The 27,221-nt window shown below is 35.1% G+C and overlaps 4 protein-coding genes and 1 pseudogene across 7 annotated transcripts; 1 reads left to right on the top strand and 4 right to left on the bottom strand.

Moving 5' to 3' along the window:
- The first annotated feature begins 4,196 nt into the window (after positions 1–4,196).
- LOC112741506 (protein arginine methyltransferase NDUFAF7 homolog, mitochondrial) lies at positions 4,197–14,290 on the top strand. 3 transcript variants are annotated; one of them, XR_011870621.1, is made up of 14 exons: positions 4,197–4,428; positions 4,508–4,619; positions 4,744–4,826; positions 5,117–5,182; positions 6,009–6,109; positions 7,120–7,238; positions 7,427–7,467; positions 7,795–7,883; positions 8,081–8,258; positions 8,334–8,450; positions 8,916–8,960; positions 9,473–9,601; positions 10,202–10,400; positions 14,164–14,290. XR_011870621.1 is itself a non-coding variant. In XM_025790520.3 (13 exons), the coding sequence occupies exons 1-13, from the start codon at positions 4,303–4,305 to the stop codon at positions 10,334–10,336; spliced, it is 1,341 nt and encodes a 446-aa protein (XP_025646305.1). In that variant the 5' UTR covers positions 4,198–4,302; the 3' UTR covers positions 10,337–10,588. The 3 variants fall into 3 exon arrangements, 1 of the variants encoding a protein (XP_025646305.1); XR_003171492.3 differs by lacking the exon at positions 14,164–14,290 and adding an exon at positions 10,602–10,739; XM_025790520.3 differs by lacking the exon at positions 14,164–14,290 and having other exon boundaries at positions 4,198–4,428; positions 10,202–10,588.
- On the bottom strand, positions 10,978–12,708 carry LOC114925130 (wall-associated receptor kinase-like 10). Its single transcript, XM_029292010.2, has 2 exons — positions 12,656–12,708; positions 10,978–12,238 (listed from the first exon to the last, which is right to left on the bottom strand). The coding sequence occupies exons 1-2, from the start codon at positions 12,660–12,662 to the stop codon at positions 11,181–11,183; spliced, it is 1,065 nt and encodes a 354-aa protein (XP_029147843.2). The 5' UTR covers positions 12,663–12,708; the 3' UTR covers positions 10,978–11,180.
- Positions 13,882–14,745, bottom strand: LOC112742237 (wall-associated receptor kinase-like 9). The gene has a single exon (XM_029292433.2). It carries the CDS (start codon positions 14,743–14,745, stop codon positions 13,882–13,884), a length of 864 nt encoding a protein of 287 aa, XP_029148266.2.
- Positions 14,746–17,521: 2,776 nt separating this feature from the next.
- On the bottom strand, positions 17,522–19,957 carry LOC112741507 (wall-associated receptor kinase-like 1; annotated as a pseudogene).
- LOC112741504 (putative wall-associated receptor kinase-like 16) lies at positions 17,522–25,888 on the bottom strand. 2 transcript variants are annotated; one of them, XR_011870619.1, is made up of 5 exons: positions 24,819–25,837; positions 24,496–24,549; positions 20,804–22,005; positions 19,856–20,059; positions 17,522–19,008 (listed from the first exon to the last, which is right to left on the bottom strand). XR_011870619.1 is itself a non-coding variant. In XM_025790518.3 (3 exons), exons 1-3 carry the CDS (start codon positions 25,729–25,731, stop codon positions 20,807–20,809), a joined length of 2,166 nt encoding a protein of 721 aa, XP_025646303.1. In that variant the 5' UTR covers positions 25,732–25,888; the 3' UTR covers positions 20,617–20,806. The 2 variants fall into 2 exon arrangements, 1 of the variants encoding a protein (XP_025646303.1); XM_025790518.3 differs by lacking the exons at positions 17,522–19,008; positions 19,856–20,059 and having other exon boundaries at positions 20,617–22,005; positions 24,819–25,888.
- Between the last annotated feature and the right edge of the window lie 1,333 nt (positions 25,889–27,221).

Genomic DNA, 27,221 nt, shown 5'->3' with positions numbered 1-27,221 from the left:
CATCGGGTGGTTTATTATTAATGTGGGATAATTTTTTATTTAAAAGATTGAACTGCTATAAAGGGGATGGTTGGCTGTGCGTTGAAGGTTCTCTGACAAAAATAATTTCAATTGTGCCTTCTGCTTAGTGTATGGTGCACATGTTCGGAGTGAGAAACTGGTGATGTGGAAGGAGTTAAGCTACATGGTGGGCTTATGTCAGGTTCCGTTTTGCTTCATGGGAGATTTTAATGAGATACTACACTTGGAAGAAAGGAAAGGCGTTACTAGTCTACCGGCATCTGCGGAGGATTTTAAGGAATGGGTACAGGATTCACAGCTAGTCGATTTACTGCTAACTGACCGGAAATTCACATGGTTTCGAGGTAATTCGTGTAGCCGCATTGATAGGATCTTGGTCAGTTTGGAGTGTCTTGAGGAGTTCCCAGATACTCGTTTGAAAGGAGGACCGAGAGGCCTATCAGATCATTGCCCTTTGATTTTAGAAGATTCTAGAATTTGTGCGGGTCCAAGACCTTTTCGCAGTTTTGATTCCTGGTTTACACATGAAGGGTTTCTGAAGTTGGTAAAGGATGAGTGGAGGAAACTAAGAGACGACATGTTTACAAACAAGTTGAAGGCATTGACAGTACCGCTTAGGAGATGGCATACAGATAATTTTGGGGATATGGACAACATGATAAAGAAGTTTGAGGAAGAGATTAAGAAGATTGATGATAATGTCAGTGCTGGTAGTTATGACGGAACAATGGAAGCTAGACGTAAGGCTCTGGTGACCTGATGTGCGAAGTGGTATGCCAGAAAAGAGGTGCATTGGAAGCAGATGTCCCAATCCAAGCATGCTAGAGATATGGACAAGAACAGTAGGTACTTCCACAACCTAGCATCGGCAAGAAGGAGGAATAACAGAATCGATTCATTAGTGATTAATGGAAGATTGGTACGGAATCAGGCCAAAATAAAGAGCGCAATTATTGGCTTTTATAAAGACCTGTATAGGTAGGAGCATGCCCCTTTGATTGGGATCCGTGATGGGCTGGTTAAGCAGATTACTGACGAAGAGGCAGCAGTCCTAGAGCAAATGCCGTCAACGGAGGAAGTACGAGAGGCAGTTTGGGATTGTGAGTCTAGTAAAGCTCCAGGTAGTGATGGCTATAATATGAACTTCATAAAGAAATGTTGGGACGAGCTTGGTCAGGAGTTTACTGCAGTTGTGTTGGACTTCTTCCAGAATGCAAAGCTACCAGCAGATGCTAATGTTACGTGGGTGGCGCTAGCTCCAAAATTTGTGGGGGCCAAGGAAATCAAGGACTTAAGGCCGATCAGTATGGTTGGCTGCGTCTATAAGGTGATATCCAAAGTACTGGTAAGAAGAATGCGATTAGTGATGCCACATCTAGTGGGGGAGACTCAGTCTGCATTTGTAAAGGGTCGCAAAATTCACGATGGTGCCCTCATTGCTTGTGAGACGGTTCAATGGCTTAAGCGGCGAAAGAAGCAAGCGAAAATTGTTAAACTGGACTTTCAGAAAGCCTATGACAGAGTAGATGGAGCTTTGTGGATATAGTGCTACAGAAGATGAGTTTTGGTCTTAGATGGCGGACATGGGTGAAGGAATGCGTGACTACAGCATCTATGTCAATGTTGATCAATGGGTCACCAACCAAGCCGTTCAAGATGGAGAGGGGCCTCAGACAAGGCGATCCACTCTCTCCTTTCCTGTTTGTTCTTGTTGTTGACGTTCTGCACAGGATGGTGGGGGAGGCGGTTAGAAATGGCAGAATTTCTCCTCTGCTAGTGGGAAGGGACAATATAGAGTTGTTGCATCTCCAATTTGCGGATGACACAATCTTATTTTGTCCACAGGAAACGGAGACGCTAGTGAATTATAAGAGGCTCCTGCGTTGCTTTGAGTTGATGTCCGGCCTGAGTATCAACTTTGAAAAGTCAAGCCTAATTTCAGTCAATTGTGAGAAGGACTGGGTGACGAATATGTGTGGCCTGTTAGGATGTGCCGAAGCGGTATTACCTGTAAGGTACTTAGGAATTTCTCTTGGCGCTAATCCTCGGTTGGTGAAGACATGGAAACCAATCCTAGACAAGGTGGAAGACAAGCTGAGCTTATGGAAAGCTAGATCTCTCAACAAAGCGAGTAAGTTGGTCCTCATAAAATCTGTTCTCAATAGCCTGCCGGTCTACTACTTAAGCTTGTATAAGATGCCAAAGGGGGTTGCCGAAAAGATCATTGGACTTCAAAGAAGGTTCTTGTAGAGTAAAGAAGATGAAAAAAATGGGATACCTCTAGTGAAATGGGAGGTAGTTCAAGCTCCGAAAAAGCTAGGTGGTTTGGGGGTGGGAGATGCTCTAATTAGGAATGCGTCGCTTCTGTTCAAGTGGTGGTGGAGCTTTTCAAATAAGGACTGCCCGCTGTAGAAGAAGGTTGTTTGCTCTTGTAATCAGTTGGATCCGACGGTTATGTTATCAAACCAACCTTTGCCATCAAGAGGGGGGCCGTGGAAAGATATCTGCCAGCTTAATATTAAGGAGCAACAGGCAAGAGATATGATGATCAGGGGTCTGTCCATGGAGGTGGGGAATGGCAGAAACGTTCGTTTTTGGGAGGATGATTGGTTATAAGGTGGTTCGTTGAAAAATTGTTTTCCGAGACTCTTCTTTGTTTCAAATCAACAAGGATCTGTAATAGGGGACTGTGGGTTTTGGGACGGGTTAGAGTGGGTATGAGACTTCCAATGGAGGAGAGACCTCTTCCAGTGGGAGCTAGAGTTGCTCAATCAACTTCACGACAGGTTACGGGTTGTAAGGTTATCGGTTGATAGAGAGGATTCAGTTGTGTGGAAATATGATAAATCTGGTATCTTTTCTACTAATTCTTTTGTGCAGGTGCTTCAGAAAGAGACTCTCGCAGCCGACATCACAAGTTACAACTTCACAAGCTCCATTTGGAGAGGCTTGGTTCCTCCAAGAGTTGAACTATTTGCTTGGTTTGTGCTAGTAGGCAGGGTCAACACGAAGGAGAGGCTCAGTAGACTAGGCATTATTAATCACCATGATAATATTTGTGTGTTGTGTAAAAAGGACATAGAATTTGTACATCATTTATTTTTTGCCTGTGAGTTTACGTGGCAGGTGTGGTGTGCTTGGTTGAGGTTTACTGATAGAGCATGGGGCATCTCAGGAACTGTTAAAGAATTCTTTGAGAGTTGGACTGGAGCAACAGGTGGGAAGTCTGAGCAAAAGAAATGGCTGATAGGATTCTGTGCGATTGTTTGGAACATCTGGTTAGAGCGGAATAGCAGAGTTTTCCAAAGAGTAGAGACAAGTGTTGAAGGAGTAAAGATTCTGTCCTTCTTGAGCTACAAGGAATGGTGTGGAGTTGATCCGTTTGGTTGTTGATGGCAATGCCGGAGATGACTACGGACAACTTTTATTTATGGTTATATTTTGTTTTGTTTGTCCTTAATTCCTGCTGCTTCACTTTATTGTGTTGAGCTACCTACGTTAAAAAAAAAAAAAGAATTAGTAAAACTGTAGCTAGTAATATCATTTAAAAGTGATTCCGCCTACAAAACCTTTACAAAAGAATTAGTAGAATAAATGCCTGATTTATCAAATTTTCAAACAAGTTCGTCATCTCTCTTAGTTGTTAATTTGAGTGACTATAGAATTCTATAAAGTTAGTTAACTAGTTTCAACTCTCATTCAAATAATTTCCTTCTCTATTAAAAATTTCATATCCACTCTAATCTATCCCAAAATTCATAATCCCCTCTGTAATAGATGCATTTTGATTTGAGACTTAAAAAAAAAAAAAAGTGTCTTTCAACACATTCCCTCAAACTAGCAATTAGCTATATCCTGTGAATTCTATGTTTATGTATAGCTTTAAACAGTTTGAGTGTTTCCTCAATTGTTAATGTAACCACGTTCATCATAAAATATGAATTGTAATAGATTATCTTTAAATTTTGTCTACATCTAAGGTTTATTAAAACACATCCAGAAGCTCTTGCAACACATTCAACTTGTAATTTTTTTCCTTAACTGAATTTTTATTTCTTCTTTTAGAAAGATAGTTTTAGATAATTAATTGCAATAATATAAATGATTGCATTGTATAAAAATTAAACCATTTTCTATACAGAGAGAGAAATAATTTTAAAAAGAATAGTAATTGGAAAAAAAAAAAAAAAAGAAAAGGAAAAAGAATGAAAAGCACTAAACCTTGAAGGGGGTTTAAGAATAAAAGAAGATGCTTTTGTGGTAGCATCGTTTCCCAAAACCATGTTTATAGTGATTCGCAGGCTTCGGCTTCCTCCCATTTCCGTTGGGCGATTCCAGAATCAAGTGTGGACTCCGCCTCTCCATGCTCTCTTCTCCACTCACATTGTCGCCGACAAACCAATTCTGGTAACAATAACCGATTTCCATCCTCTTCATCATCCCTATTCCCTATGCTTATGCTTTTCATTTTCTTCAATTTCTGCAGGTTCGGGATTTCGTTCACTCTGCTTTGTACCATCCCTTACATGGTTACTTCTCCCAACGGCCCCGCTCCGTTGGAGTCCTTCACAGCAGCATCAAGTTCAATCAACTTGAAGGTCCTAATCTTGTTCCTTCATAATCTTGAATTAATTGTGAATATTCAGCTTCTGGAATTTGGATAATTTCTGGTAATTAGTTTTGTGCTAAATACTAATGCATTACAATGGTAGCGGATTTCAGGCAGAAAAGCTTATATGAGATACTTGGATAATATTTACAAGCAGAACGATATCTCTTGGTTTACGCCTGTGGAGATCTTCAAGGTACACTGGACTGTATATTTTTTCAGTCAACAATATATATAACAAATGTTACAGATGCTTATATGGTTTTAATTTAATAGCTCCCAGTTTCATAAGGTGGAAACTGTTGTTTATTTGTCCAAACCATTTATTGAATCACAAATTTGTTTTTTGAGTTTTCATACTATTCAACTTCTAAGAGCTGTCCTTGTAGTTATTTTAGAATTAAATTTGCTGCACTTGGACCTTCTGTGAAACCTTAACTAGTGTTTTGTGTCTCTAATCATTTATGCAATTTGCCTTTTGTGTAGCCTTGGTATGCCCATGCAATTGCTGAAGCCATCATGCGAACTGCAAACTTCTCTGTCCCTCTAAAAGTAAGCACATTTTACTTGTGACCATTGCCATCTGAATTTTTTGGAAAAAAATGTTTTTCTGATATTAATATTAGGATATTACTGTAAAGTGCATCTTGATAGGAGTTATTTGTTTTTTTTTTTAATTTATTTTTTCTATTTATTTTTTATCTTCTGGCATGAATGAAATATTTATCAGATCAAAAAGGAAAATGAAAAGAAAAAGATGATAAAGAATGTTTTGAGTGGCTCTAGGTTTGTGCAGAAATTTCACCGTTCAAGATTTATGCCTGCAAACCACAGACATTTTCCCCAATGTAGGAGAGAGCAGCCTTATTTCTCGTATCATGTATTGAAGTTCGGTTCCCATGAATTTAAACAATTACACTTCTTGAGTGATTTTGTAAAGCCGACCCCACCTAGTGGGACAAGGCTTTGTTGTTGTTGTTGTTGAGTGATTTTGTAAAGATATCTGCTTGTTGTACTTCAATCCCCACATTTAAGTGCCTCACCACAAACATACCTAACACTGTATAAATTTCCTGAATTTCCTTGTTTGGTTGCATGTCTACTGTTTAGAACCCATGAAAGCACCATATTCTATTGTTCCAGCAGCTAGGCTGTGAGAGCCTTGCACCATGATGTTATTAGCTAATGTTTTAGTTATCTATAACTATGCTTCATGCCTGTTTCTTGGTAAAATTTGTTTTTCATTCTTTTCATTACTAAACACACTTAATTTGGACAAAACATTAGTAAGCATTGCTAATATATGTCCTTTACACATGGTTTGCTACTTTTTATTACTTCAATTAGTAGTTAATACTATCCTCTAATTTGCAATCAGATATATGAAATTGGTGGTGGATCAGGAACTTGTGCCAAGGGTATATTGGATTACATAATGTTGAATGCTCCTCCAAAAGTTTATAACAGTATGACTTACACGTACGTGCCTCGACAGTTAATATGTATTTTATGCTAAAACCAAATTATAAGTTAGAACCTGTTCTTACCTTTTCTTAAGATACTGGGCTATGCTTCTGTTATACTATTTTCTGTACATCTAATTGTCTGAGTAATACATCTCTCTATGTTGCTTAAGTGTTCCCCAAGCAACTTCCATTAGGGTAATTCTTTAATTTTGGACTTTGATTTTCACTGAGACATGAATGTTAGAGAAAGTAAGAAACCGCCAAGCAACATTTCCTTTTGGTATAATTTGATTCTAGTCTATTCTCAGTGAGTTCTCACAACAAGAGTGTATGGACCTTGTATTCTGTCCCTATTTTTCTTGTATTTTATTCTTTCAGTTTCTGGCCCACTCTTCTAGTCATGTTCTTTCTTGATGAGTGCATATGGAAATCCAAAGTTCCTCTGCAGTCTTGTCATATGATTGGAACCAGTACATAAAAGGATTGCTACAAATGATTTGCTGTGTACATATTGCCTTGCTGTTTCTCCTGCAATATGTGTTATCTGTTATGTACTTGATTATAGATTTAGCTACAACTCATGCTATGTTTCTAAAAATTGTGCTACTGTTAGTCTATTCTCAGTGAGTTCTCACAACAACAGTGTATGGACCTTGTATTCTGTCCCTATTTTTCTTGTATTTTATTCTTTCAGTTTCTGGCCCACTCTTCTAGTCATGTTCTTTCTTGATGAGTGCATATGGAAATCCAAAGTTCCTCTGCAGTCTTGTCATATGATTGGAACCAGTACATAACAGGATTGAAACAAATGATTTGCTGTGTAAATATTGCCTTGCTGTTTCTCCTGCAATATGTGTTATCTGTTATGTAGTTGATTATAGATTTAGCTACACCTCATGCTATGTTTCTAAAAATTGTGCTACTGTTAGTCTAGTGAGAATATCTTGTTAATTATTCCGGTTATCTACTGTATTTGGAGCCACGTTATGCACATTGCAATTGATGTATTATTTTTAACTACAGCTCAGTTGAGATTAGTCCTTCACTTGCTGAAGTGCAAAGAGAGACTGTTGGTGAAGTGCGCAGCCATATTCCAAAGTTCAGGGTAGAATGTCGTGATGCTGCTGATCGGAGGGGATGGGGTAGGCTGCTATAGTACTTCTCCCTTGATTGAGATGAATTTTTTGAATTTCAATGCTCCTATTTTTGAGATGTTGTGGGGTATTCTATATGTTTTTTTTTTTTTTCAAAATTTATGGAATATATGACCCAAAAAAACTAAGAAATAAATTGACGCAATAATTCTATTATAATTATTCCTTCTTTACAGGGGATGTGGAGAGACAACCGTGTTGGGTTATAATGCTTGAGGTGTGTTCTATACTTGAGTTGCATTTGTTTACTGCAGCTCATTTTTACTAGCTGTAGAAAAGAATTTAAACTTCCCTTTGATGTGGATCTAGTTAACTCAAGTGAAGAAAGTGGCTACAGTAAACAACCTAACATGTAATGGACTTATTGTTGTTAAATAGTGTTAATATCCTTCAAACTGTTCCACTGCCATCCTGTGTAATGTATCACCAGTTACCAGTTGGCTTCACCTAGAAGATGACGAACTGCTCTAGTCAAAACTATGTCGTATTATGATTCTAATAATTTTTTTTTACCAGCAAATCACTTTATCAACTTACTTTGTAGGTACTTGATAATCTTCCACACGATCTTGTCTATTCAGAGAATCAAGTTTCCCCATGGATGGAAGTCTGGGTTGAGAGGCAACATGGTCGGTAAGGGTGCATGTTGATCTTGATCGTGCTGTTGCTATGTGCATCATATCACGTATTCTAATTCTTCATTAACTTGTAACTACCAAACCAGATAGATGCTTTAATTCAAGAAATGTTAAATTTCAATTGTGAAAGATGCACCTTAACAAACCTATGTATGGATTTTACATCACCAGTCACCTTTCTTTTTTCAATAGAGAAACACTCGGTGAGTTATACAAGCCTTTGCAAGATCCACTTATCACACGCTGTGTTGAGATCATGGACATGGATGAGCCTAAAACAACTCGGAGCGCTGCAGTACCTACACTGAAAGGTATTTGGTCTAAAGTTTACCCGAAACCTCGTAGATGTTGGCTGCCAACTGGATGTTTGGTAAGAGAGTCTCTTAATCTTCCTCAAGTTTTATGTACAAATAAATTTTTTGCATTTACATGTTTTTCTTGGCAGAAATTACTTGAGGTTCTGCATGAGGTGCTACCAAAGATGTCCTTGATTGCTTCTGATTTCAGCTATCTCCCAGATGTGAAAGTTCCTGGCGAAAGAGCTCCTTTGGTTTCAACTAAAGTATATTTCTGTTATCTTTACTGAACAATAAAACAGCTACCTGCTTTTTTGTCTCAAACTTTGAGTGAAGTTTTCATGAAGTTGTACTTAAAATGTAGTCATTATCCATCTCCTTTCAACTTTAGTGCTTGACATCTAAATAAAAATAAAAATGGATTGATTTGCAAACACATTGTTTTTAAGTGATGTGTATTATGAACTCTTATCATTTTTTTTTTTTGAGAATTTGTAAGGAATGATGATTTGAATTTTGAAGTTATAAAATACTTTCTCATCCTCTCTCTAGGGGTTTGGGATTTCAAAGGGGAAGGAAAGGTTGTATTGAAAAGATCCAAAATTTAACGCTACACCCCTTCCCTTCCCCTCACTTTTCCTCCAGAATCCCAACTTACAGACTAACCCTATGTGTCCTGAATCCAATGTGTGTTGACACTCTAACACACTTACTTTTTTATTGAATTGCAGAAAGATGGAAGCAGCTCAGATTATGAGAACTATATGGACGCAAAGGTTTGGTTTCCCATCAGCCTCATCTTTCAATCTAGTTTCTTCATTTTCAAGCACATCCTGAAAATGAAGTTACAAGTGATTAGCAATCATCTAAGTCACTAACTCATATGATTAAATTAAATAAGCTGTCCCTCGATATTCAGTGGTTTAGAGGAAGAAGTATAACATTGCAAAGAACCTGTTGTATTGGGAGCATAAATAGCTGCGTAGTAGTAAAATCAACTTCCTACATTATTTGAAGTAATTGGCATCCTCCTGATTGAAGTAATTGGCATTATTTGAATTGTTGTTCGTTACTTGGTACTATTTCCTGGTCATTTTGTTTCCTTTATTGAAAACTATGAACTTGAGCATTGTTTGTAGTTCCTAAATAGAAAGAGTCAACTATTTGTCAATGTTAATATGTGTATGTTAATATGACTCATGAACCTGTCATGATTTTTTTTTTTTTTCCGAACTCCGCAGTTTTATATTCAAAGTCAGCATTTCCTTGTGTTTTTCTTTTATTGCAGGGTGATGCGGATATCTTTTTCCCTACAGACTTTTGGCTTTTGGAACGGATTGATCATTACTGTTCTGGTTGGCTGAAACTTAAGGGTGATCATACATCCAAAAAAGGAAAGAAAAGGAGAACAATTACGGTTAGTTCTGTTAACATTATTACTGCAATACCTTGTCTCCTTAGGTGGTGTTGGTTATATAGATTAAATATACCAATAATCTCAAAAAATATCATATCTAAAAATTGTTTCCCATGTACCAGTAATTACATATACATGTATAGATAGGTAATGTTTCTTTATATAATTATTTTTCTTTGCTTGGCATGCTTACTGATATAACTTACTAGTTAAATTGGATGGCCTGTTCAATGTAGAAGTTCTAAATGAGGCATCTTTGCATAGTGTAAAAGTTAAATGCACTATCGAAAAGAAAAAAAAAAGTTTTACATAGATATCCAATAATATTGTCAAGTTAGTAAAATTGTTTTACTCAACTACCTTCTATTTTAGAAATCTTGCAATCGATAGTACTTGATTGGTTACTAATATAGAACCATTTTAGACTAACAATGTATTAAAATTAAACTGTTGTTTAATCTCAAATCTGAAAATCCTTTTCAATTATTTTATTGGAATTTCTTTTGGTATATTTCGCTTCTATTTATCTTATAAGACTATACCTGATATGCTTCATTTCAATGAATTTGCAAGTTTATGCAATAGTTTTGTCTGATGCAGCTGGATACATCAGCTTTTATGGAAGAGTTCGGTTTGCCGACAAAAACGAGAACCAAAGACGGATACAACCCACTTTTGGATGATTTCAAGAATACCAAATTTTATCTGAGTGTTCCTACACACAATATCAAGTAGATTCTCAATACAAGTACTTGCACTCACATAGACGGGTCAAGGCATTTCATGAGCTAATATTTATGTAAGTACCCTGGACGTAATCATTTATAAATTAAATTATTCTTTTTGGTCAAATTAAAATTTTCAACATAAACATGGTTATGTACTGTCTCATGGGTTCAACACTAAAGCCCCAGAAAATAATATGATTCAACAAGATATAACATCCTGTAAGAGAAGAACATCACCAGTTGTGATGATTGTTTTAAACCGGTGTTTGCAGATTGGGGATGTATTTCTTATGGTTTATACCTATTATTGTACACTGCGATTAGCAAGAGATTAGTTTCTAAGGAAGAACATCTTTATCTCCACGTATCATCTCCAACCTTCATTTTCTCAATTTTTCTGCCAAGTTATTGAAATATATTAAGCCTGAAGTTTTCTTTGCTCAATTTCAGTGTTTTTGCTGTCTAAGATGGGGTGTAAAAAAACATGTCCCTCCCATCATGAGAGGGAGAAGGGCATTAGGAAATCATTATATCTGACTAACAATATCTACATAGTTGAACTAATATATTTTGATACAATTGCATCTTGTGTAGATTGATCTAAGAAGTTTGATAGGAAGAGTTATTTTGAATTGATGGAGGGTATTAACTAACAGTTTTAGTTTGTTATTCCCATCCTTGTATATACATTCCACCTCATGTTCTTGTGACAAAACAAATTGCAAAAATGTGCCAATCATTTTATGACATTCAACTCCCAGAATTCCTTAGCAAGAATTGGTCAAGAATTTAACCTATATGTAGGATTGGTCAGTAATCACCATCAGTGAGCTAAGTCTCTTCATGGGCTTTTATGCTCTAGAATTCCTTTGCAACTCCCAGATACCATATAATTGCATTGAGACTTCCTTCATACTAGGCCGCTTAATACCTTTCAGGTCTAAACATCTTTTGGCAAGCTTGGCAACTGCATTGATATGCTTTCTCCTTCCTTCCCACATGATTCTTTTGTCAATGATGTCAAACACACGTTTTTCCTCCATGCACAAAATAAAGTATGATGCTAAATTTTGCGCCTCATCCGGGGCAACAAAGGAAACCGGCTTTTGCCCTGTTAAAAGTTCAACAAGAACTACTCCGAAACTATAAACATCACTCTTGTCTGTAAATTGACTAGTGTGAAAATATTCAGGATCCAAGTATCCGAAAGTTCCTTTAACTAATGTGGTGAGGTGTGTGTCTTCAATAGCAATCATTTTGGATGTTCCAAAATCAGCCACCTTTGCATTGTACTTTTCATCCAATAATATATTGGTCGATTTAATATCTCTATGATAAATGGGCTTAGAAGCCGCTGAATGTAAATAGAATAGAGCTCCTGCAACTTCAATGGCAATCTTTAAACGCATTTCCCATGTCATTGGTAGATATGCATCTTGGTCATGCAAATATTGGAAAAGGGTCCCATTGGGAATGAATTCATAAACAAGCAGAGGAATCTCTGTTTCCAAACAACACCCCAACAGTTTAACCACATTTCTGTGGTCAATTTGCGAAAGAATAGCAAATTCATTGATGAATTGTTCTATCTTTCCTTGGACCTTAAACTTCTTGACAGCCACAATTTTACCATCTAGTAGCATGCCCTTGTAAACAGTACCTTCACCTCCATTTCCAAGTATCCGGTTCACATTAAAGTGGTTTGTGGCCTTCTCTAATTCCTTTAAGCTGAAAAGTTTAAATTTATCAAAACTACCTTCACTAGAAGACAATACCTTTTCTAACAACACACCACCATTCTTTTTGAAGAAACTTTCTCTGCTTTTTTTCGCTATTCTTTTCCTTTCAACTTCATAGAGCCACCTTAGACCCAGCAATAAAATAATGGATCCGAGGCTTGACAAAAGTCCTATACATTTGTCACACAACAATAAATAAATAAGAGATTACTTTTTCCAATTCAAAATAATGTAATCATGCACCCACCTTGCATGGAGTTATTTAATTTTTCTAACTTTAGGCAAGCTATAAATCAAAACAAGTGAGAGTTGAAAACAAATACACATGTTTCTTTTAACTTACTAGATGAACAATGTGATTTAGGCAAGCTATAAATCAAAACATGTGATTTCATGTGAGTTGAAAATAAACAAGAGGGGGTGAAGACTCACATGCAATTGTTTTCTGGTGAAATTGATAATTAAAAATTGTTAGATAATAATTTAGTCAAATTTGTTAAATTATCTAATGGCTTTTAAATATTAACTTTATATGAAAATAACTGCATATGAGTTTTTACTACAAGTGAGAGCTTATGCATACTTACCAACCATAAGCTCTTTTGTGGGAGTTCCTTCGGAATGGTACCAACGGTCTCGAATAACTGAAACGTGAAAATGGAAAAAAGATTGAAATTATAATAATAATAAATAAGTAAATAATATTTAGTTTGTATGGACTATATTAATATAAAGTTTTTGTATATATCTAATCTCGTATATTGTTATATCAACAAAAGTGTTTGGTTCAACTATCTTTACCCCAAGTTAAATATACACTAACATCTCATTGAATGATGGTATTAAAGCCTTTTGTATTTTCAAGACATAACATTACAGTAAACTCAAAAGATAGTACACAATGAAAAGGATTTTCAGTTCAAGATAAATTCTCCTTCGAACAAGTCTTAACCATATAAGCCTAGACATACATACCTATATTAAAAGTTGATCTACTATTTTATATGTAAGATAGGATTCACATTTGGTAAGCGTGTTTATTTGAGTTATTAGACTTACTCACACTAGAAATTTCTTCAATATAGGTAAAAAATGTTATGTGCACATAAAAAATCAGTCATTATGTATTTATGTATCAATTTATATGTTCTTTAACTCATTTTTATTGTGTATTTTATATTTTAATATATATTATATATGGATAATTAATTTAGTGACTGTTTTTTTATACACTTAGTATGACTAATATAGATATGTTTCGTTTCACATAAAAATTGAGTGAAAATATTCAGAAATTTATGCATATGGGTAAATATTTTTATATTCTATTAAAAGATCTCATTCATTCATTTCAATTAAGTAATAAAGAGAAAATAAGAAAGAGAAAAAAATACATTGGGTCCTAATTTTTTTTTTATATCGTAACGATAATTAAGTCTCACACAAAATTTAATTACAAATAAGTTGTCTATTGAAAAGTGTCGAGGACTAAAAATTTTTATCAAAAATTTAGTTATACTTTTCTCTGATAAATAATAGATAGATGTGATAAAAGAAGAAATTAATATAAGGTTAAATTGCTTCAAATTCACTAGATGGTTAAATGGATAATATATTAATATCAAACTATCAAAGTCATAATTAGGATTGGTTCAATGGTAAACAATTTGGATTACTTTTATGAGGTGCTCAAACTTCGTTTCTATGAATTATGACATTGTCAGTGTAAATATACTTCTGTAAAACATTTCTAGCTACATACTATGATCTAATTCGAATCAGAATAGTTCATACATATAGTTTTATGATAAAATTAGATGTCTGCAGCAAAAAGGTACTGACCTACACAGCCACCAGCAATGTATGGGTTCCCATGGAATCCTACTCTGCATTTGCATCTCCAACCTGAGTGCTCCATTTTTGAGGACGTCACATTAGTCTTAAGACATTCTGCATTAGTTGCTTCAATGTTGATCCAATTCAGAATCTCAAACTCCAGCACAGCATGTGCATAGTGACTCACATTCTTCTTGAGTTCACTCTCTTTCTGATTCACCATCCATGTTAATTCCTCTCTCCATTTTTTTGCTATCAGCGCATAGTCGTCGCACCCAGGAGCAATGCTTCCATTTCTTATATCTTCCATTGTCACCTCGTACTCTGATAGATGACTTGGTATTGAAGCAACACAACAGAACTTTCCATGGCAACCAAGATTAACCTTTTTTCCACTGGCAACCAATTTCTTGAGTCTTGTGAACTCTTTTGGACCGCAAACTGACACGCAGCCGGCGACTACTGAACGGTTAGAGTGCAAGAATCCAAGAATGTTGCAACCGAAAGCTACGAATGTGTTGCGCTTGTTGGAATACACAAAGGGGCTACCTCTCAAAGAAATACCTGCAGGATCTTCTATGGTTGGTTTGGGACGAGAGAGAGAAGAATCTCTGCCTCCATCGTGACACTTCCTATGGAAAACTGGATTCTTGACTTCAACGGTGCTAATGTTAACGTCAATGGCTGTCACTTCAAGGTTTATAAGCTTGAGGTATGGTGTGTGGTTACTCTTGCATTCTATTTGGAACCACTCCTCTGCATAGCATTTTGGATCCTTCATTCCAAATGGGTAAGGGATCTCAACATCTCCACACGTTAAATCACACCCAGGTTGTGCCATGATTGGGTCATGCAAAAATTGCAAATCCAATTTTCCACTTGCCAATAATAGATGCATGATGATGATTATATGAAATAGAAATCGAAGCATAACCATTGTAGTCATTAATGGTTTAATTTGATCCTTGTTGAGGAAGGTAGAGGAGTGATTATATCTTTGAGAAGAAGCACATATTATAATTTATATAAGCCTAATACAGCTTGCATTAATCACTCGTTTACTGAGGCGGCTTCTTTTATTCCATAGCAGTAACTAGGGACGAGAAGAAAACCCCAAAGAAGTTAAGAGTGATTAATAAAGAAATGTCGTAATCATCTATGCAAGTACCTCAAGTATAGGTAGAATTCAATTTTATCTGATCTAACATGAAGACAATTAACTTGTCACTATGTTTAATTATTTAATATATAGATACCTTTGTGACTATGCTGCCGCCTGAAGGTGTATATATATGTTAACTCAATTCCAGGTTGATGCAGCCAAAAAACATTATGCGGAAATTTATTTTACTTGGATCAGATTCAGCTGTAAATTTTCATTCATCTAAAGCAAAGGTTCCATATTCCAAAGTAAGAAGATTAAAGGACTCTGCCTATGATTGACAGTACATACAAACCTATAATGAGCAGTGTGACCAAAATTACATAAAATATAAAATTTGTCTTTTGGAGTTCATAACTCCAACCGTGTAATGAGAAGTGACCAAAATTACATATATATGACCCAAAAACCTAAGAAAACTTACCAATTATTGGATAAGAATATGCATAACCTCTGACTCCGAGGTGTGTGTTATGTTGCTTTGACATATATCAGAAATAGAATCTGCAACCTAAGGATGGTGATATTAAATTGTAGGATGCTCAATTTCTTGGCTTGTTTCCAGTGAGGTATTGTAAGTGCTTCTTTATAACTCTTTAGTTCAAGACTAGTTGTTAGCTGAGCTTGAAACAGTTTTGGTTTTAAAATTTCATTATTTGATCGCGTTATCATTGGGTGAGTAGGGTTGACAGAGATGCATGATAGCATATTGCTGCTCAGACTCAGCCATCGTTGAAGCATCACGGTTTGAACAAGAACTTGAAGGATAGGCAACTGAGGCAGCTCATTCATGATTGAGACATTTTTTTTGAGGAAGGAAAGCTAGTTTGGAGTAGACTCTTGGTCTTGTCGAAGAACACATGTCTGCTAATGATTGTTTTCCAAGCTGCAGTTAGACATCTATCACCTTTTGTACTGAATTCCATATCCAAGAAAAGCACACAATTCAGACCTATCATCAATTTTATGAGCATTGTGAGGCCTAATATAAGGAAAGTATAGGCATCTGAAAGCTCAACGCCTATTTGATTTGTCTATAAAGTTCAACGCATCAGAAAACATATGATGAGTAGCTCCTGAATTTGGATACCAATTCCGATCTCTAAGCACTGAAGGCATGGCAAAATCAGCTTCATTCTGCGTCAAGGCATTGGAATATGAGAGATTATCCCTAAGGTGGTGAGAAACTGAGGTTGTTTTTAGAGTGTGTGCTTCATAACCAGAGTCATACCAACACGAGCAAATCTGAGGATGCACCATTCTACCTCCTTGAGCAAATCTGGCTCCTCCTCTGCCACAATAAAAGCTACTTCCACCACGGATACCACCATGAATGTGGTAATGACTAATGAGATGTTTGATACATGAGCTTGAATAAAATTATCATGTTTCTTGCACTTTTTGAGTAGTTCTTCATGTGCCATGAGTAAGGCTTCAAGTTCTCCAATGGATACAAGTTTAGAGTAATGATTTAATAAACTAAGTGTATTCCTTAGGTAAGCCATTTAAGATTGCTTCAACATGAGAAGAAGAAAAAGACGAGGAAGAAAATGTTTGAGGGAAAAGAGTGAATTGATAAATTGATAATTTGCTTCCTCACAAATTATATATCGGCTGCTGACTAGGCTAACCAAATAAATAACTTTTTAACCTCGTAACAAACTCTCACATGGGTGCTTAACAGATTAACTAACACATCAACCAATCACATTCTCTTATATTCCTTACACGGCAAAATACTTGCAGGCTCCGTGATGGTTACTTTGGGATGAGAAGGAGAAGAATCTTTGCCTCCAAGGCGACACTTCCTATGGAAAATTGGATTCTTAACCTCAACCGTGCTTATGTTAACATCAATGGCTTTCACTTCAAGGTTTATAAGCTTGAGGTAAGGTTTATGGTCACTCTTGCATTCTATTTGGAACCATTCATCTGCATAGCATTTCAGATCATTCATTCCAAATGGGTAAGGGATCTCAACATCTCCACACATTGAATCGCATTCAGGTTGTGCCATGATTGGGTTGTGCAAAACTTACAAATCCAATTTTCCACATGCAAATAGTGGATGCATGATGATGATGATCCATGTTATCAAAATGATAATACGAAATACAAATCGCAGCATAACCATTGTATTCATTAATGGTTTAATTTGATCCTTGATGAGGAAGGTAAAGAAGTGATTATGTCTTTGAGAAGAAGCACATATTAAAATTTATATTAACCAATAGCTTGCATTAATCACTCGTTTAATGGGGTGGATTGTTTTGTCCTATAGCACTAACTAGGGACAAGAAGAAAACCCCAAAGAAGTTAAGATTGATCAATAAAAAATGTCGTAATCACTTATGCAAGTACCTCTAGACTCTAGTATAGGTAAAATTCAATTTTATCTGATCTAACAAGAAGACAATTAATTTGTCACTATGTTTAATTATTTAATATATACATATCGTGTGACTTTGCTGCTGCCGGAAGGTGTATATATATGTTAACAACTCAATTTCAGGTTGATTCAGCCAAAAAGCAACCAAAGAAAGAAGATTAAAAGACTGAGCCTATGACTGACAGTACATATATATAAACCTATCATGATCAGTGACCAAAGTTACACAAAAATACCATTATGACTTGTTCTACATATATATGACCGAAAATATTAAGAAAACATACCAATTATTTGGTAAGAATATCCATAACCTCTGGCTCTGATGTGAGTGTTAGGTTGCTTGGACCTATATCAGAAGCAGAATCTGCAACCCAAGGATGGTGATATTCAATTGCAGGATGCTCAATTTCTTCATGATGATTTTGTAGTGCATTATTAGACTTCCTCTCCAATTTCCAGATCTCATCCATTTCTCTTGTGACTTCTTTCATAGTTGGCCTTCTTTTCCCATTTAGCTCAAGGCATCTGTATGCAAGATTCGCAACTGCAATGATATGTTCTTTCTCTGCTTCTTTTGTCACCCTATCATCGATGATTTCAAACAAGCAATCTTCTTCCATGGAAAGAACAAAATATGAAGCCAGACTTTTCTCTTCGTCAGATCTTGAGTAGGATAACGGCTTTTGTCCTGTCAAAAGTTCAAGAAGAACTACTCCAAAACTGTAACATCACTATTTTCTGTCAATTGGCTAGTATGGAAATATTCAGGATCTAAATATCCAAAAGTTCCTTGAACTACAGTGGTGAGATGAGTATCTTCGATAGAGATCATTCTAGAAGCTCCAAAATCTGCTATTCTTGCTCTATACTTCCCATCCAACAAAATATTTGTTGACTTTACATCTCTGTGATAAATTGGTTGAGAAGCAGCTGAATGTAAGTAAAACAAATCTCCTGCAATCTCAGATGCAATTCTCAAACGCATATCCCATGTCATTGCAAGTCCTCATTTTGGTCATGCAAATATTCATAAAGATTGCCATTGGGAATGAACTCATAAACAAGCAAAGGAATTTCTTTCTCCAAACAACATCCTAACAACTTGACTACGTTTCTATGGTTTTTTTCTGAAACAAGAAGAGCTCAACACAAACGTGGAGCATTTGGTACATAAACAAGCAAAAACAAACTATAGACAACAATAAAATAATACCTATTGTTACCACCTAGAAAGCTCAACAAATACGCATCCCCATGTCATCTCCGGCATTGCCATCAACAACAAAAGGGATCCTCGCACCTCCACTCCTTATAATTAAGTATAGTCATGTTGATAACGTCACCAGCACATTTTCCTATATTCTGAAACAATTTCCGATTCCTTTCCAACTAGACGTTCCAAATAACCGCAAAGAAGCTTATGAACTACTTCTTGCTTTCCTCCTTCCTAGTTGTGACACCTGTCCAGCTTTCAAAGTGTTTCTTTAAAGTACGCGCCTACGCGGAACAGACCATTTTATGCCAAAATCGGATAATCAAGTGCACCACACCTGCCAAGTAAATTGACAATCAAGAAACAAGTGGCAGACATTTTCAACATCCTTATTACATAAAACACACACATTATCACCCTGGTTAACAATTCCAAGTCAACACAGTCTTTCTTTAGTATTCACTCTGCCTACTAAAGCAAACCATATAAATAGCTCAACCCTTGGAGGGACTAAACCTTTCCAGATAGTCTTGGTAAAGCTATAGCTTGTTACGTCCTCCGGACTACGTTTCTATGGTTAATTTGTGAAAGAATGACAAATTCAATTGTGAATTCTTCAACCTTCCCTTGGACCCTAAACTTTTTGACTGCAACAATTTTTCCAGCTACTAGCATACCCTTATAGACTGTACCTTGTCCTCCCTTTCCAAGTACTCTGGTCATGCTGAAGTTATCAGTGGCCTTCTCTAACTCCTTTAAGGTAAAGTGTTTAACTTTGTCAACATTAACTTCGCCGGAAGATATCCTTTGTTCTAACAACAAACCTCCATTCCTTTTGAAGTTCTTTTCTTTGCGGTTCTTTACTATTCTTTTCTTTACAACTTTATATACCCGCCATGAACCGAGAAGTAAAATTATTGATCCAACACTCGAGAAAACACCTAACAGATTTTTAATTATTAATTCAATTTTTTTAGTTTAATTTTTTTAATCTAGTAATCTAATGTATTTTATCTTATATTTTTAAATATTAATGATTAATTGATGGTCAAAACCAATAAATTCTGATGGCTTTTATAATTCTTCATTTGGTAAAATGATTTTAAAATAAATCCAATAGTCAACAGTTAATGTAAAATACAATAATTTGCTCTTAGTCTTAGCTGAGAAAGGAACTATCATACCGTCATTGAGCCTGCAGCCTTGTGGAATGTAGGGATTGCCAGAGGAGTAGTCGTGGCAGTAACATCTCCGACCGGATGAGTTCTTGGAATATGATGTAACATTGCTGCCCCTTACAGTTGCTAGGAAGCCTTACGGACGACTCCATCCCTATAGATTTGCCTGCATTCTATTTGGAACCACTGGTCTGCATAGCATTTGATTTCCTTCATTCCAAATGGAAAAGAGATATCAACCAGCTTGTGCTATCGGAGCAATTTCGTATTGTGCAAATGCCAGTGTATGTAGAATAGTGCATGTTATTAACATGACATGATGATCAAACGCGAATTGAAGATCCATTGTTGTGGCTTAAAGGTTGGTATGATGAGTTTCATTAGTTTTGGACTATGGATTGGAGGATATTTATAAGGTGAATTTTAACATGCATGTGATTTCGTGGCTACAATGATTATGAAGTATGTTAAAGTTAAGATAATAATATATATTTTTTATGTTTTTATAATATATTTTTTAATATTATTTTTTTTTAAAAATGGTTAATATATATTGGCTGAAAACAATAATTTACTAATTAAACTCATTTTTTTATTATTTCTTTTTTAAAAGAAAAAGTAGAGACAAGAGTGCAATCAGTGAAAGGCTTTAATAATTTGATATTGCCTTTTTGAAAGGCTTATACACACACCCCTTTGTGACTATGCTGCCGCCGGAAGGTGTATATACGTGTTAACAACTCAATTTCAGATTGATTCAGCCAACAAGTATTAAGATGAAATTTATTTTACTTGAATCGGATATGACTACATTTTTTCATCTAAAGCAAAGGTTCCATATCTCCAATCAGATATGACTACAATTAGTCTTTTGGAGTTCATATCTCCAATCCAATCATTATGTCTTATGTTACATATATATGACCTAAAATCATAAGAAATATTAAAACTTACAAATTATTCGGTAAGAATATGCATAGCTTCTGACTCTGAGGTGAGTGTTACGTTGCTTGGACTTATATCAGGAGCAGAATTTGCAACCCAAGCATGGTGATATTCAATTGCAGGATGCTCAATTTCTTCATGACGATGTTGCTGTGCATTATTAAACTTCCTCTCCAATTTCCAGATCTCATCCAATTCTCTTGTGACTTCTTTCATAGTTGGCCTTCTTTTCCCATTGAGCTCTAAGCATCTATATGCAAGATTCGCAACAGCAATTATGTGTTCTTTGTCTCCTTCTTTTGTCACCCTATCATCAATAATGTCAAACAAGCGATCTTCCTCAACAGAAAGAACGAAATACGAAGCCAAACTTTTTGCTTCGTTGGGTCTTAAGGAGGATAATGGCTTTTGTCCTGTCAAAAGTTCAAGAAGAACTACTCCAAAACTGTAAACATCACTCTTTTCTGTCAATTGACTAGTATGAAAGTATTCAGGATCCAGATATCCAAAAGTCCCTTGAACTACTGTGGTGAGGTGAGTATCTTCGATGGAGATCATTCTTGAAGCTCCAAAGTCAGCTACTTTTGCTCTGTACTTTCCATCCAACAAAATATTTGTTGACTTCACATCTCTGTGATAAATTGGTTGAGAAGCAGCAGAGTGTAAGTAAAACAAAGCTCCTGCAATCTCAGATGCAATTCTCAAACGCATATCCCATGTCATTGGCAAGTCCTCATTTTGGCCATGCAAATATTCATAAAGATTGCCATTAGGAATGAACTCATAAACAAGCAAAGGAATTTCTTTCTCCAAACAACATCCTAACAACTTAACCACATTTCTATGGTTAATTTGTGAAAGAATGACGAATTCGTTAATGAATTCTTCAACATTTCCGTGGACTCTAAATTTTTTGACTGCAACAATTTTTCCATCTACAAGCATTCCTTTGTAGACGGTGCCTTGTCCTCCCTTACCGAGAACTCTGTTCATGTTGAAGTTATCAGTGGCCTTCTCTAACTCCTTTAAGGTAAAGTGTTTAACTTTGTCAACATTAACTTCGCCAGAAGACATCCTTTTTTCTAGCAGCAAACCTCCATTCTTTTTGAAGTTTTTTTCTATGCGGTTCTGTACTATTCTTCTCCTTACAACTTTATAAACCCGCCATGAGCCAAGGAGAAAAATGATAGATCCAACACTCGAGAAAACACCTATCAAATTTGGCACATTATTCTATGAGATGTTACTTTGTCTTACATGCACCAATATCATTATTTTGTCAACATATACATGGATACAACCTGTGGATTCCTTGATTACTACTATAAGTGCAAGTTCCGGGTGAATAAAAAGAACAGGTCAAGTTAAGTGAGAGCATAGCAGCGGTTAACAAAATGAAAAGAATATATTTAACAGTAAAATACTAAAATTACACATCAATGGCTTTTTATGAATCAAGTTCAACTAAATTAAATAATAAAATTTGGAGTAATTAGGGATGTCAATGGGGCAGGGCAGGGGCGGGGGATGCCTCCCTGCTCCCCATCTCCGCCCTCAGATTTACTCCTCATCCCCGCCCCATTTCCCGCTGTGGGGGAAAATTGCTCCCCATCCCCATTCCCCACGGAGCCCCATTCCCAGCGGGGACCCCATTCCCTATCTACATAATAGTTCTAACTAATTATTAATTTCCATATGAATAGAGCTACAAGTATCTATCTTATACAAAAACTGCAAGATTTTATACAAAAAGTCTAAATAACACGATGGTGACTTCTTTCGAAATAACGCAATGAGAAGACGTAACGACAAGCCAAAGAAAAAAGCAGTGGACGAGGTGGAAGACGCGACAACAAAGAGGAGAATGGACACGACGGCAGAGTTACGAAAAGGAACGCCGCAAATAGAAATTACGACGCGGTAAGGGTAACGGCATGGTGAGGTGTGACGATGCGGTGAGAAGGGTGACGAGGGGGTGGCTGCAGAGAGGTTGGATGGAGTATGGACAACCTTAGGGATCTCTGAATTGAAGAGAGGTTATGTAAATAAAGATTAGGAGTTTTGGGTTTCTATATATATGTGTGTGAGAAATGACTAAAAAACATATATGAGAAATAAACTATTAAGGATAATTCAAGGAATTCATAAAATTCGGGGAATAGCGGGGACGGGGCGGGGATCCCCGCTCGGGTCCCCGCACTTGCTTCGGGGGAATTTTGTCCCTCATCCCTATCCCCGCGGGAAAAATTTTCCACAATCGGATCCCCATTCGGGACAGTCCCCGCAGGAATCCCCGCGTCTCGGGGAATTTTGCCATCCCTAGGAGTAATACTATCTATAAGTGATTTTTGTTGATATTAGACTAATTTAATTAAATTTATTTAATAAAAAAATTAAATGTGTTGTATTATTCTATATTTAAATGATTAAATCTTATATTAATGGTAACAATATGACTATCTTTTATCACAACATAAAATTTCTAATTTTAGTTATACGTACAAACTGAGAAAATGTTAGTTTGGAAACATTTTTAAATTATTTTTTGTACAAACATATTCTCTTTTTTTTTTTACAAACATATTCTCTTTTTTTTTTTAATCCTCGCTTCTTCAACTAAAAAAAAAATTGTTATTTATTTAGAGCCAAAGATATAGTATATTCTTTTAAAAAAAACCTAGAATACAATCAATATATAATCAATAATCTCTTTTGGACTTTTCCTCCATCACAAAAAAGAGGTAAAAGCATGCATATTTAATTATTTGATTTTTTTTTTCCTTCTTGAGTTAACTATATGTTTGGTTACAAAGGACAATGACCACTAATGGCTATATTAACAGAAAGAGAAAATGTAGGGCAGTAGATTTTGTGGTTTTTAATCATCAATTAGTCATCAATGATATTTTTAATGGTTTGAAATTGTATCTAATGGTATAGGATCATTCAATTTTCCTTTGATGGTTAAGTACTGGTCAGAATTTAACAAAATTACTGGCTCCTAACACTCCTCTTTTAGTATATTAGACTATTAGTTATTGATCCAGCCAATTTTGACCCTTTTTATATTAATATAATGCAGCCAATTTTGACCCTTTTTATATATGACGTAGTACAATTATTTTATGCGCATATTAAAAATTAGTTATTAATTAATTAATTATATAAAATATATATTAAAAATAAATTAAATAAATATAGATCTATCAAGATAAATTTGGTGATAAATTTTTTGTTTAATTATTCTGTGGGTTCTTATAATTTTACTAAATTTTTAATTAGATTTTTATATATATTTTTTTAATTAGATCTCTATATTATATCAGATTTTGTAACTAAGTTTTTACTATGACAAAAATATTAAAATTAATAGAATATTTTGTTAAACTATATAGAACATTTAGTCAAATGTTAGGTATATTCGTTTTAATTAAGAAAATATTCTGTTAATTCTAATATTTTTGTCACTGAAAAACTTAATTACGAAATCTGATATGATACAGGGACTCAATCAAAAAGAAAAAAAATAAAGATCTAATTAAAAATTAACAAAAAAATTAAATCTAAATTTTTTATGTATAAATAGTATTTTGTATATCATTCATATATATATATATAAACACTGACTTGATAATATATTGTTTATCTTCAGTGTTTATAGTAGGTACCTACTATATTATATGAATATCTTCAATGCGTACCTATTATAGCCCATTTTGACCGGTTTTTGTTTCCTTCGCCGTTGTCACCATAATCTGAAACGTAAATTATGATGTTAAGTTTATTTACTAAGCGAAAATTAGACTTATGGACGCTTGATAAAGGAGAATCACAGAAAACTTTGATTTTTTTCTTCTGATCCAAATTTTTTTACAATTTTGATGATTTCCTCTTGCCTATATTCTAATCACTAGTAAAATACTGAGATAGCTACTCACGTGAAAATATCTTCAAAGAAAATAATAATCGAGAATCGTTATCGTCTTTGAAGACGTGAGTGCGTGAGAAATTAAAGAAAGAATACCGTTGGCGTAGCTGCAGCCTCCTTCAATGTAGGGATTGCCGTAAGAGTCTTCGAGGCAGTAACATCTCCGACCTGAGTGATTGTTCTTTGCAGATGTAATGTTAGTGTTGACGCAGTGACCTGAGCGAGGGAGTGTTATGGATGAGTTATGAATCTCCCATTCAAGCACCACCGCAACTTTCTTCAAACTCCGAAGATCTGTCATCGAATTCCAACGGTAATAGGCGTAGCTGCTATCATAGCGCATGTAGTCAGGAACACGAAAGTAATGCACAATCAACGCATAGCTACTGCACTCATCATCATCACTAGCACGATTGTTGTTGTTACTCCCGAAACTCTCCGTTGTGACGTTAAATTCCGAGAGATACAAAGGCAAGGAGGTCACACAGCAGTATTTGCCGTTGCAATTTTGGATTTCAATGTTCTCCTCAACGTCCTTCTTGTCGTCGCAAATTGACACGCAGCCGCTAACTTGCGTGCCGTTGGACACCAAGAAAGAGATTTCATTGCAGCCAGCTGACACAAACATGTTGTTTTCCTGCGAATACACGAAGGGGCTTCCTCTCAGGTCAACCACTTCTTGCTCAGTATTCGTAGCGTTGTGTTGGGGTTTGCAGTTCCAACGGTGAATTGGATGCATGATTTCAATCGTGCCTTCTGATACATCAATTGATGAGACCTCCAGCCCTATAGATTTCAGGTAAGGTGTATCGTGCCTACACTCTATTTGGAACCAGTGGTCTGCATAGCAATAATTGGGTTCGTTCATACCAAATGGGAAAGGGATTTCAACATTTCCACATGTGGAATTGCAGCCAAATGGTGCTATACGAGTATTTTCGTCCTGTGCAAATGCCAGATTATGTATACAACACAGGATTAACATGACATAAAAAAGTTCAAGAACCATTGTTATTGTAGCTTAAAGGTGGGTTGTCAGTTGCTGAATTTCATTCATCTTGGACTATTTATGGAGGCTATTTAATATTATAACTATAATTATTCTATGTATACATCAACACTTATGACTTAACTATTTATATAAAATAAAAAACACATTAAAAAAAATCATATATTATATATATATATATATATATATATATGCATGCGTAGCAATTTTTCTTTCTTTAACCCAAGCAGTAGCCGGAGGAGTTTCGTGGAAGTTAGCCTAATTTTTTTTTTATTATACATATATTACCTGTTAATCTACATCCACTAATTTCAAATAATATCCGTTTTTTTTTTTAATACGGATGCAAATTTTAGCAATGGAGGAAGACTTGGGTGACTTTGACCCGTGGAGATTGGAGTCCACTCTGCACCTTACTGCTGCTTGCATTGCTAGCCAAAAATCTACCAAGAGACTCGCATATTAATTTTGAAGCTCTTCTATTTTTCTCCATGTAGAAAAAAATTGTACGTCCACATAATTATTATTATTATTACAGTCACCCATTGTTTAAGAATATAATTTTTATACAATTTATCAGTTTGAAATACTTTTTATCTCTTGAATTAGTTTTTGAATTATTGGAGTTAAATTTAGTCTATTTTATAATAATAACAATAATAATAATGTGAATATAAAAGAAATTTAATATATATTTTCTTTTCTAAAATACTCATCACTATTATATATAATTCATAAAAAGGTGACAGTAGTTTTATTGTTAAGATATAGTGGCCACCCATGACCCACCCAAGATAAATAACAAGTTAATTATTAGAGTAAAGTATCGTTTTTGTCCTTAACGTTTGGGGTAAGTCCTAAAATTATCCCTAACGTTTCAATCGTCCTATTTAAGTCCCTAACATTTCAAAATTGACTTAATGTTATTCTGCCGTTAGGAATCCGTTAACATAGTTGACAGCGGGACAAAATTGAGTCGATTTTAAAACGTTAGGGACTTAAATAGGACAAAAATGTACTGGGGACAAAAATGATACATAGAAATAAATTTTAATTTTATCCTTCAATAATATTAATTTTTAACTATACATAGTATTCAATTATTTTTTAATTACATCTAAGTAAATTACACTTGATCATATTACTTTCATTTTAAATAAATTAATTTTTTTTATAATTTTACTCTTAAACATTTTTAGTTATCATGAAATGTTTGTAAAATGACTAGTATATAAATTTGTAGAAAAGAGAAAAATAATATATATACAATAAAATATAAATTATACTTTTTGTCTCTAATGTATCAAAATTCTTTAAAATTATAAAAAAATTAATTTATTTAAAATAAAAGTAATGTGATTAAGTGTAATTTATTTAGATGTAATTAAAAAATAATTGAATACTATGTACAGTAAAAAATTAATATTATTGAAAGATAAAATTAAATTAAAATTTATTTTTATGTATCGTTTTCGTCCTATTTAAGTCCC

This window comes from Arachis hypogaea, chromosome 14 (assembly GCF_003086295.3).
Source record: "Arachis hypogaea cultivar Tifrunner chromosome 14, arahy.Tifrunner.gnm2.J5K5, whole genome shotgun sequence".
NCBI classification, from domain to species: domain Eukaryota; kingdom Viridiplantae; phylum Streptophyta; class Magnoliopsida; order Fabales; family Fabaceae; genus Arachis; species Arachis hypogaea.
Note: the sequence above shows the minus strand (reverse complement) of the source record. Positions and strands in the feature narration are given on the sequence as shown.

Excerpts from the sequence above, each read along its gene's own strand:
- LOC112741504 (XM_025790518.3), bottom strand. The coding sequence starts at position 25,731 with ATGGTTCTTGAACTTTTTTATGTCATGTTAATCCTGTGTTGTATACAT. Across the intron at positions 24,550-24,818 it reads AGGCTGCAGCTACGCCAACG|ATTATGGTGACAACGGCGAA; the intron begins GTATTCTTTCTT and ends TTTACGTTTCAG. Across the intron at positions 22,006-24,495 it reads GTCAAAATGGGCTATAATAG|GTGTTTTCTCGAGTGTTGGA; the intron begins GTACGCATTGAA and ends CAAATTTGATAG.
- LOC112741506 (XM_025790520.3), top strand. The coding sequence starts at position 4,303 with ATGTTTATAGTGATTCGCAGGCTTCGGCTTCCTCCCATTTCCGTTGGG. Across the intron at positions 4,620-4,743 it reads CAAGTTCAATCAACTTGAAG|GCAGAAAAGCTTATATGAGA; the intron begins GTCCTAATCTTG and ends AGCGGATTTCAG. Across the intron at positions 6,110-7,119 it reads TATAACAGTATGACTTACAC|CTCAGTTGAGATTAGTCCTT; the intron begins GTACGTGCCTCG and ends TTTTAACTACAG.
- LOC112742237 (XM_029292433.2), bottom strand. The coding sequence starts at position 14,745 with ATGGCACAACCTGGGTGTGATTTAACGTGTGGAGATGTTGAGATCCCT.